The sequence below is a fragment of the Parasteatoda tepidariorum genome, chromosome 5 (assembly GCF_043381705.1).
Source record: "Parasteatoda tepidariorum isolate YZ-2023 chromosome 5, CAS_Ptep_4.0, whole genome shotgun sequence".
Taxonomy (NCBI): domain Eukaryota; kingdom Metazoa; phylum Arthropoda; class Arachnida; order Araneae; family Theridiidae; genus Parasteatoda; species Parasteatoda tepidariorum.
In genome coordinates, this window is record NC_092208.1 from 84,115,104 (window position 1) to 84,127,213 (window position 12,110).

The following is a 12,110-nucleotide window of genomic DNA, read 5'->3' on the forward strand; positions in this document are numbered from 1 at the left end:
TTACAATTATTTGTTGTAAAAATTTCATATTTTAATCAACGAAATTGTTCTCATCCTACATGAACTTAGAACTGAAGTAAATTAAAAAGTATGCACATTTTTTGTTTAAACTTGGCAAATGTATCTGGGAGACAACAGAAGTCAAAAGAGCTTGGAAGGAAAAAATATCAGTAGAAAGAACCTATTCAGTACCATCACAGGGGATATTGATAACAACCTTTGATGTTATATATCAACGTTATCATTGTCCAAGCTCAAAGGACAAGAAAAAATGTAATTTAACCTGAAAGCAATAATCTTATCAGTAAAAATGTCTTCTTCATTGCTTGATATTTCAGAGGAAAGTGCAATGTTGACTACAGTTCAAAAATGACTTTCGGAAAAGTGAATCACATACGCGATTCATCCATCAAACTGTCATGACCCACCTGGACCTCCTAGACCGATAATCACCCCTTTTAACCACAAATTGAAGCAGAAGGGGGAAAGCATACCTTTTGTCCGACCCTCAACACTTTTCGTAGCATCTTTCTAAAATGCGTCTGCCGCTTGAAGTAAGAAACTAAGAGAGAGGAGAAACGCCAGGAGGGTTAAGATATGTTTAAGAGTGAAAATTGACAGGACGGAAATCGGCAATTTCGATAAAAGTTACGATTTTTGTTTTATCATCCATGTTTTAACCTCGGTTCATTAGCTTTACAAAACCCTTTGAATTTTTTATCTCTGATTTTTAAAAATGAAGTTATAAGTAGTTTTTCAATATGCTTACAAGCAAAACCGGAAGTGTTTTGAGTTTTTTAACCGTTTTTTTTTTTTTTTTTACTTAATTGCAAAAATTAATTTTCAAAAATTTAATTTCGAATAATATTTTTTTTCCCTTAAAATTTTCTTTTATTTTAAAAGAATTTTCTGAAAGAGCTTGATTTTAAAAAAATTTCTTAAAGCTAAAACACATTACAAAAAAAAAAATTTTCAAAGCATTCTTCGAAATTTTGTATGAAGATTTTGAAAAATGTTGGTGATGATTTGAACTAAAAGCTAAGGTCCCAAGTGTGAATTTTTAATTTTTTTATTTTGCTTAAAATAAGAGTATTTAGAATTTTTTGAAGAAAAAAAATTATTAATCAATATATTTAGCTTAATTTCATTGTCTCTTTGAAAGTTTTTTTAAAATTTTTGTTCAAAACACAGATGGTAATCACATTTTTTATTTTAAAAAATAATTTTGAAATTTATGCATTTCAATTTGTTACAGAGCTAATGTGAAAAATTGATGCATTAGCATAATGTCTAAGTTTTGTAGTTTTTAAGCTCAAATTTGCCCTTATTTTAAAAATACTTCATAAATTTTTAAACTTTACTTTAAAATTACAATTTTAGGACCTTTGCTTACCAAGCATAACATTAAAATTTTAATTAAGCCTTTTGAAGAAAAAAAACAACAAATTTGTCAAAACCAGTTGGATACCTTAAAAGGTTTTCAAAATAGTTTTTTCTATATTCTTCTAACCAGTACTCTACATTTTATGGGACCCACAAAGCCTTGTCCCTGAACTATCTTTAATTTTGAGATAAACATGATGGAAAATAAAAATTTCAGATGAAACCATTTTTTATCTAACATCAAGTTACTATGGTCATTATATTTTTTGCTACTCATTTTGTTTTTCAATATTTATTTGATTTTTTTGTTTGTTCTTTTACACTTGAAGATCAAAAGATTTGAATGTCTAATTTTTAATTATAGACTTGCAAAGCAAAATATTTGGTTTGTTATTGAATTAAGTCTTATTTTTAATTATAGACTTTCAGATTAAAAGATTTGGTTTGTTAATGAGTTGTGTCTTATTTTTATAGACTAGAAATGTTCAAGATAACTTCACCGAATACTCAGCAGTAACTCTAAGCAAATTGGAAACTTTAGCAAGGCAAAGCAGAGATACTGTTTTAGCTGCAGAAGCACAAATTACTGCCTATCGTTCAAAGGCTCAAGCTCTATCGCAAAGGTATTTATTTATTGTGATATTATTATTAACTTGATATAATTTTCCTCCTGAATTGTACGAAAAATTGGCTTAAAAATGTTTTACCGTCACCCTTGTGCTAAATTAGAATTCTAGCATCTAAACAGTGTAAAAAAATTTCTTTTATTGTAACAAGAATTCTGATTTATGTGCTGTGAGTGTCACTGAATTCAATGTTATTCATATACAAACTTGTATATCTTTAAAATGCAATTAACTCAAAAAAAATAAAAAATTTCATGTATTGTTCCTCAAAATCAGAGGTATTTCAAGTTACATTTTCTTTCAAACAATGTATATCTCATTGCTTTAAAAGTAGTACACAGAAATAAAATTCCCAACACTTTTACCCTGGGTTATAACACATCAAAGGTTAAAACGAAAGGTATTTGTTTTTATACAAATGTCTGGAAAACAAAAAGTTTTAATTCTAAATGTTTGCAGATTAAATTAAATGGAAAATTTTCTCTTTTTTAAGAATATCTGTTAATATGCGTATTCATCATGTCACTTTAATATGTATTAAACCACATAATTCATCATATTTTAATATGTATTAAACTGTAAATATATATTCTTTTTATTGTTATTTTTCTATTCAATATTTTTAATGTTTATATACTTATTTTAATTTACATTGTATTTAAATTATAACTTGCTTGCTTTATGCTGAATATTTTGTCATCTTTAATATGTCAATTATACTTATGTGTTTTTATTACAGTTTTACATATTTATGCCCCAGTTGATTATCTTTTAATTAATCAATTAGTAAAATTTGTTTTTCAATATTTTTATATATTCCGGCAACCAAATAATCTGAAATGAGTCAGAACTAGTTGTTAAAAAAGAAAAAAGAGGGATTGTAAGCTTATAGGAAAGGGAATATAAAACTTGGCCTGGAAAAAAAATATCGGTCCTAAAACTAGTAACAATAAAAAAAAAATTAGCTTAGAATGTAATGTGATTCTTGTATTCCCCTTTTTTTTATTCTGAAAAGATGTTTTAAAAGCATGTAAATAAAATGCATAATAAATAGATTTGAGTTTTTTGCAGTTCAGCTGTTTCTGAAAGATGTTCTGTTGTGTGAACCTCTGGGGTACTCTAGAAAGAATAATCACTGGGGTTCCCATTTATAAAAATTTTCATCGATTCTTTCTTATCTTGTCTTCCAGTTTAAAATAAAATGTCCAAATTCAAGAATAAACAATTTGTTTTTCTGACAACTATTCTCAATGTTCATAAAAGTTTTTTTTTTTTTTTTTAAGAATAATTAAACTTTTTTTATTCATTTTCATCAATACACCTAGAAAAAATTCCTAATTTAAAATATTTCATTCTTCACAGTAGGTTTTTTTTTAAATAATTACAGATCCTTTTTTTTTATAGTATACATTCGCAGCAGTTAATGAACTTTTTTTTATAATGCAGTGGTTATGCGACAAACAAACGTCATTATCAAGGTAACCCAGTGATTTCCAAGAGTTGAATTTTTTTTCTTCAGTAACGATTTTTGAAACCTGTAATTATATTAAGATCCTATCAATAATCCATTGTTTATTTTATATTTCAATTATGATATCATTTACGAAGAAATTGCATTAGTATTTCCCATCGAAATTTTCATATCAATATAATTAAATTCGCTAATGAAGTAATGTGTCCCTAATAACCATTTATAAGGTTTATAGTAGTTTGTTATTTTAGCTATACACCAAAAAAAAAATTCATAGCTAGACTAGATACAGTTTCAGTTGTGTGAATTTAACTTTCAGACCTAAAACCTATTTTAAGTTTATTAATGAAGAAAAAAAAATTTATTCCTCTTATTAAATATTCTCAAAATAAACTAGCCTTTTATTGGTTAATAACATTCACAATCGTCTTTATATACTTTTTCAGGGTGCATAGTGTTTTTAAAAAGCCCTTAAAGGTGCTTTTTTCATTCGGGGTTTGTAAAAAGTGCTTATTTTTTTATGTTTTAAAAAGAGATTTTTTCTTTACCGATCGATTGTTGTTCTAAATTACAAAAAATTCATGATTTTTCCAATTTACTCTGCAATACTTATCAGAAACTAGTTATTTTATCATGATTATATAAAGTTTTTGAACATTTTTCTAAATTTTATTGATTTTATATTTATGAATTGAATTCAGATAAACGATAGAAAAAGATTTATTTATATTACTGCACAGATGCTAATTAAGATTTTTTTTTGGGGGGGGGGGAAAGTGATTAAAAATATTTTTTAGTGCTTATTTTTTGTTGAAAAATCTGACTACGCACCCTGTTTTATTAATTAAGTCTGGGTTCTGCCAAATGAAGGTTGATCATTTGGGGTTCCATGGCTGGAAAAAAATTTGGGACCACCATAAAAAAAATATGGGATCTGCTGGTGTAGTGAATATTCACTGGTGGTGTGTATTCACTGTGGGGTGTAGTGAATATTCACTAAGCTTAATTATTCACCTTCAGCATATATTTTATAGGTGTGTACTCTCCCACTGTCGGTTAACCTTTTAGTTTTGTCACCAATTTTTAATAACTCAATTTTTCAGACTGAGAGATACGGAAGAGTTGCTAAGCGAAAGTCTACGTGACTGTTTGGGCGTGAGAAACGAATTAACGAAATTACAAATCTCGAGAGGGCCAACAGACGAAGACGATGCGTGTCGGACATTCCTTAGGACGATGAATCTCAGGGATGCAGATAAACCAAAATCTGCAGACAAGGCTTTTTTCCGCACAATTGATTTTGATGGCAATGAGACTGCCGTCAAGAAGGTACCTTTTCGCCAAACTTCTCCGAGAAGGCCGGAGGGTCCGTTTGAATGCATGTTTTGCAGACAAGGATCAGATCACAAGCAGTGTGTAGAGAAAATAGGAGAGTTAAATGCTACTATTAGAAAATTAAAAGTAGAAATCAAAGTAAGTATTGAAATATTTTATCTAGAAATAATTTGGTTTGTTGATGTATGTATTAGCCATAAGTTGAAGAAAGGGTTGATTGATGTATTTACCATTATATCAAGAAATATTTTGGCTTGAAGAGAAATTTTATTGATGTTTTTCCAATTGTCCATATTTTATTCTGAAGGGATGTAGGCAAGCAATTAAGTAGCAAATATCATAAATTGCTTAATAAAGAATCAAATTATAATAAATAGAAATGCTTCATTTTTAAAATTTAAGTGGAGCTCAAAGTAAAAATTTATCTCAATTTTTAATATAAATATACATTATAAATGTAGAAAATGGCCATGTGGGGGTGGCTACAGGCCAACAGGACACCTCCGTCTACCGAGAAATCAAAAAGGCAAATCTTTTGTGTATGTTAACATAGTTTTTGCCAAGGAAAGTTAAAGATTCCATGTATTAATTATTAAATTTAATGCCAGGGCTATTTTTCTCAGCCTTGCGCATTCAAATGTGTTAGCGGAAAAGAAATTGTGAAAAATAATAACGAATTATTATGAATCCAAAACATTAACAACCATATAATGGTTTTTGAATTCTATGCTAAAGTGTTAGACAAATATAGAGGGAATCTCTAAAAATAGATTTTGTTCTGCATTTAATTCAAGGTTGTGCTATAAGAAGATTACAGATTATTTTAATAATTTTTATTTATTGAAAAAGTATTAAATAACATAATAAAATGGTTTTTGAATATTAGGAAATAATGTTATGCATATCTCAGCATGACAGTATTCATTACCTTATTTTTTTGTTTTGAGTATAATTAGCTCTTTTTATCTTGTTTATACCCTTTAATTATGATGCTAATACAGTAGAACCTTACTAATCCTAGGAAACTGGACAATCTTCTATCAGGATTACCAAAAATTGGGGTTATTCGAAATTCCAATTCTAGTTGATTGTCCATACAATTTTTGTTGACATAAGCAATTGTAACGATCTCAGAGATTGCAGTATTTCATTATACTATAAAAATACATTAAAATTTTAAATTTTCTTTTTTTTATGCAGCATCCATATGTTTATTTAACACTATTTTTTTGAAGCTCTGATGCCAAGGAAATAAAAGAGCCATAGTTTAAGTGCCTTAAACTTGAAGCAATGCAATGATTTTAAATTATACATATAATCTTGCTGTGAAGAATTATCTGGGCTTTCAAACAGACAAATAACTTAAATGTTTTAGAAGTTATCAAACTTTTTTATACAAGTTTAATGATTAACATAGACTGTATTGTTGGTTTACACAACTTTTCTGGCAAGAGGGCCACAGAATGAAAATTTTCTATTGGAAATATGATGGATAATCGTGTCAAATCTATGCTTTTTGTTTATCTCAGGTTAAGTCACAGGATGACGACATAAAAGATTATCGGCCGTTGTAACTAACCATGCTCTTGACACAATGTTCTCTTCTCAGGAGAAGCCAGTTAATACTCAACTCTCCACCTATTTGTAAGCTAATTTATGCAAGATGCTCAGTAGCTGGTAATTGGTCGATGACACCGAATTTCGATGTATGAAAAGACAAGACTTAACCATGCTCTCTCCTTTTGTTTTTGATCTAGCTAGTATGTAAGATACTCCGGAGCTGGAGTCCGCAATATTGCACAGGACTCAATGTGTAGTTGTTTAGAATATACCTTCTACTTTTCATTTAATCATGCTCACCTGTCACAATCGTCGAATAAATTTGTATTTCTGAAACTGCATGTTTTTTACTTGATTGTTTTCTCGCTATGCTAAAATGTACTCTGTTGTCTATTTAAGGATATTTGATACAGGGGTTCCCTTATCTTCAGAATTAGATTCAAAATTACAAGGTTACGAAGTTGAACATTAGTAGTTGTAAACCCAAAATTGGGTCGGCTGTTCAATGACTGTTATAAAATGAAATAAAAACAATATCAATTTGCGTGTATATAAAAGTTAAAATGCAGATTAATATTCTTAATATATTCAAGCTAGAATATGTATTTTGTTTTTTGATTTAAAAATGATTTTATGTTTTGCGAACTTTGACTTTTAAAGAGAATTTTTCACTGCAGAAAAATCAACTTTATAATTTTTTTACTGTCTATAAATTACTTATGTCCTTAAATTTTAAGCAAGTCTTAGATATTCATTTGTTTCATACCTGTTTTGGCTAAAGAAAATGTTTATTGAAAAGAAATGTTTTATTAGGAAACCCCTTTACATTTTTTCCTCTCCATTTTTCAATTTTAATTAATAATTTCAGTGCTTTTCAAAATTTATTGAACTTAGTTTCAAAAACAACTATAAAATTTTTTATGTTGGCATTTTAATTTTTCTTTTTGTAATGAGGGGAGGGTTCCGCATCAACCATTTGAGTCGAAGTTTTATTTCATTTGGTCAGGTTTTGTGCTCTTCTAGGTACTGCAAATACAATTTGTTAAGAGGATTTTACGCCTGCATGATAAAGTGTTTCTCTTTGACAAAAAGGCACAATAATAGAAATAAATAATGCGCATGAATATGGTTATTTTTCCATCTGATGTAAGGAAAGCGACAATAACTCTATCTCTAATCTAGTTTTCAAGGTACACAACTAATGATTTCTATCTCTATTATTTATTTGGAATAAATGCTTTATGACATTAATTTAAAAAATAAAATCAAACATTTGCTTTGACTATTCGGATGAATCGTATTAATTTAGATGGAACTAATGTTAGTTAATGTTCTTTTCAGACTTCAGAAAAGGATGCCAAAAATGAAAAGAAAGTTGCCCTAGCCAACAAAGAGGGGGCTGAAAAAGCTTATTTAGAGTTAGAAAGTGAAAAACAATGTGCCAAGGGAACTATTGCAGCTTTAGAGGTAAGAATTTGGAAATTTCTCAAATATCGGAAAATTATAACATATTGTAATTTATTAAAAGAGTAATAAAATTTTGGAATTCATCTTTTTAAATAATTTGGACCATAACTAGTTTCAAACCATTTGTGCCATTTGGTACATAATGTTTGCATTATAATCTTTAAATAAGGCTTTGTAGGCGATTCATATTTGAAACTTTAAAGTTCATTTATCTTTCTTTGTTTGTTTGTTTTACTCAAATAAATAAGTTTTTTCAATTGAAATTACTAATTTTTATTTACTTTCTAGTCTAAAAATGCATCACTCTTAGAGGAGCTGAAAATGCTAAGGAACAGACTAAAAAATATGGAGCGATATCGTCGATGTGAAATAGAAGGACTTCAAACTGACATTAAAAATCTCAAGACAAAGATTAAAGACTTAGAGAAACAATTAACTCGAGTATGTTGTTTATACAATTTTTAATTAGTTTTTGTTTTTTCTAATTGTAAATAATATACTTAATTCAATATTTTTTTCGTATTATTTTAACTCTCCAAATCTTTAGACAGTTGTGCCAGAAATTTAGCCTAGATTGTTGTGTATGAAATTTTACACTTACTAGTGGTGTAATACTAGTTTTAGAGTTAGAAAATGAAGAGCAAAGTGCCAAGGAAAATAGTGTATACTAGTTTCCTTGGTTCCAAAACTAGTGTATACTACTTTTATTGCAATAATATGGAAAGAAGAAATCAATTCTTTATGATGGTTAGCGATCAATTTAATGGTAAGAATTTATTGATCAAAAAGTTCAGATAATCTTTGTACATTAAAAATGTCATAACTAGTTCTCACAACCAAAAGCATCTTTGTTAGATAAGTTAGCTAATTAAAGTGAAATTATTTAAGAATAAAATAATCTGCTATTTTTTGTTAATTTTGTATAGTACTTTTTGATTTCCACAATTAATTTTGAACAATATCTTTTGACGTTAAATATATCATATTCTTGATACTGATCATATTCTTTCATGCTTGGTGCTTCTTTGGCAAGATCTAATCAGTATTCATTTAATGGTTTTTAATTTCTTTATGGTACGCATAATCATGAGCCTGATTTTGCCTTGCTAGTTTTAAGAGATAAACAACAATCTTTAAATATTTTATTTTGTATAGTTAGACTGGGCACATTTTTACATGCTGTTTCAAAAAGCTCTTAGAAATACTTATTTTTCCTAATTAAGCCTTTGAAAGCGCTCCTTTTTCTTTCGAAGAAAAATTCTTTCTTTCGAACGGTGAAAATGATCCCCACTCTTCTGATTTCTTTTTAAATGCCAGATTGACTATGAATTGAGAAGAAGTCTACTAGCAATCATTTATCCTGACTTACCTACATATTTACATGTCCATTCTTTAACTACTATAATGCCCATACTTTGATTTCTTTGGACAAAAAAATTTACTAGTTGTTAAAAATGTCTGATTCATAAGAAAAATGTTTAATTTTGAGGTATGCCAAAATAATGCAGAAACTAAGAATTAACATAAAAGGCTCATAACTTTCACACACTTTCATGAGTAAATTATTGGAGCGATATTTTCCTGATTGGTATGTTCATTTTGAGAAAGTTTGTTTCTGTGTTTGTATTTTCTAACTTAGTTAGCATTCACTAATTATTTAAGCTGTTGCATTATTTAGATCGATTTGTTTCCTTGAAAATCTGATCTCTAAAACAAAAGCTATTAAAAGTGATAATGTGAAGTTATTACTAACTGTACTTTTAAAAACAAATATCATGAACTGTTTATTGTTCTAAATTTTTAATAATTCTGCTATTTTTTAAAAATGGATGTACAGTGTGCCACAAAGACGCACCAACTTGAATATCTTTTGATCTAATGATCAGATCTTCACGTTCTGGGACTCATTCTTAATGGTTCGAGGGGGTGACCCTAAATATGCTAATTAATTTGTACAGACGATATTTTGAGTTACGAAATTGTACACAAAAACAAAATTTTCTGAATTCACATACTTTTTTTTCAACAAATTTGGATTTCTGATCCCCAAAATATAGGGGGTAGCCGCAATTTGGAAAATATGGTTCTCATAATTTGGTCAGGAGAACAATCCAAAGTTTAGGACCACATAATGTTGATTTTATTTTTTGCATATTTCACCATATCTCGAGAACTTTTTAAGTGAATTGAAATTTTTTTGCACACCATTATGAAATTCGTTTATCCAAAGATAATTCCATGCAAAAGAAAATAATGATAATAATTAAATTTTAGGGTATACAATTTTTTACATCATTTCATAATAAGTAATTTTACATGGCAATTTGAGCAAAATTGGTTTAATAGTTCCTGAGAAATCGAATTTTTTTAAAAAAAATCCGATTATTTAAAATTTGAAACTGTTCAACCGATTTTGCTCAAATTTTGTATTTGCCATGTCATGTAAAATTACGTACTTTAAAATTATGTAAAAAAATTTTATGTATTGTAAAATAATTAATATTAACTGAAATTTATTTTTTGCATGGAATTATCTTTGGGTAAACTAATTTTATAATTATGTGCAAAAACTTTTCATTTCATTTAAAAAATTCTCGAGATATGGCAAGTACCCAAAAATAAAATTAATATTATGTGGTCCTCACCTTGAATGGCTCTCCTGACCGAACTGCGGCTGCCCCCTATATTTTTGGTGATAAAAATTTGAATCCCTTTTTGTGTCTGATTTTGTAATTTAAAATATTGTCTCCGCTGACTAATTAGCATATTTAAGGTCCTTTTTTTTGTGAACTGTACATAATTGCAAAATAAAATAGCTGTATTGTTAATTGTATCTCATTCGTGATTTCTGAATAAACTTTAATTTCCTAAATAAATTAATTTTATTATTAAAATTTGTTATTGAATACCTTTTCATTGCTATACTGATATCGTTATGCATTGCTATTAGAAAATTAAAAATTTTATCTTTCATTTGTTTAGGCCGTACTTATATTTGAAAATGGCCAGAAAGATATGGAATTGTTAAAAACAGTGCACACCACTGCTCAGCAATCAAAGTCTACTGTGGTAGCTATTAAACGCTTGAAAGCCCAACTATATGGTATTGAAACTGACATTAAACGACTCTGACGTATCTTGTGACAAGGTTACATTTTATTATTTTTATTTTTAACCGACTTTTCATCTATGTATTGGTGAATTATATGTGTCATTGTAAAATATCATAAATCAATCAAGATGTAAATATTTAATGATCTGATGTTAAATTTATTTATGTGAGTGTTTTGTATTTTATAATTTTTTTTTAATGTCTGTTACTGGCTTTTTATATAAAAAAATTATGATATTTCTATTAGGTGTGATTTCTTATAAAGCATGTAAATAAATCTATTTATTTTAAAAAGTATTAGTTCAGCTTTCTAGATTTCCTTTTTTTTTTTTTTACCTTAATATTTTTCCCTTTCTTTCAGAAAGATTCTAAGATAAGAAAAAAAATCACATTATATTTGAGTCATGCAAACCTGGTAACTCAGGGTGACCACTCATTCTGGAAATAGGAATAGCTTGAAATTCTCAGGGAATTTAGAAATTCCCTTGAGAAACCTTAACTTATCTGGGAAATTTACCCTTAGCTCCGGAATTTATTGGAATGTTTGCATATAGTATTTTTCGTCTTATTTCTTTCAATGAGTCTATTCACTTTATTTACACCCAATAAAGTGTTACAATTTATTACTCACCGTTTTTATATATGAAATTGTATCTTTTAAATGGTATTTCTATCTATCTAAAGGTATTTTTATCATCTTTTTTTTGTCATTGGGGCTATTTTAATAATGGATTCATATTTAATTTCAAAAAATTCCAATTAATAATTTCAGCTTTCTTACATCTTAAAGCAAACCTCTCTAAATCCAGTAATTAAATAATATAATGAATTTTTTTTTTTAAAAAATGTTTTTATTCAATATCATGAAAATTTCAGGTTTGAAACCATGAACAATTTTTGTGCAAAGAATTAATTTTATTTTTTTTCAGTGTTGAGGTATACATTTTTAATAATTATAAATAAATGTTTAAATTTTTATTAAAATTATGCTACTTTTAGTCTTAACGATTTGCAAAATTTTTCTATTTTTTCTCTGAAAAGCTCAAGAAATTTAGTTTTGTTAGGAGAGCAGCCATAGTTTGTCAAAAGTAAGCACTTCCCTAGCCTTTCATCTGGCTCTGTGGCGGTGACTATGGTAGCGAGGTATAATTATTTC

The 12,110-nt window shown here is 28.0% G+C and overlaps 1 protein-coding gene across 1 annotated transcript in view; it reads left to right on the forward strand.

Annotated features, from left to right (window-relative positions):
• LOC107441088 (uncharacterized) overlaps nt 1-11,195 on the forward strand; it is a 28,279-nt gene extending 17,084 nt beyond the window's left edge. The window contains exons 10-14 of the mRNA XM_043039657.2: nt 1,858-2,006; nt 4,584-4,953; nt 7,717-7,842; nt 8,131-8,283; nt 10,825-11,195. Of these exons, the coding sequence (XP_042895591.2) occupies nt 1,858-2,006; nt 4,584-4,953; nt 7,717-7,842; nt 8,131-8,283; nt 10,825-10,974 (948 nt within the window). The 3' untranslated portion in view covers nt 10,975-11,195. The remainder of the gene's footprint in view (nt 1-1,857; nt 2,007-4,583; nt 4,954-7,716; nt 7,843-8,130; nt 8,284-10,824) is intronic.
• The last annotated feature ends 915 nt before the right edge of the window (nt 11,196-12,110 follow it).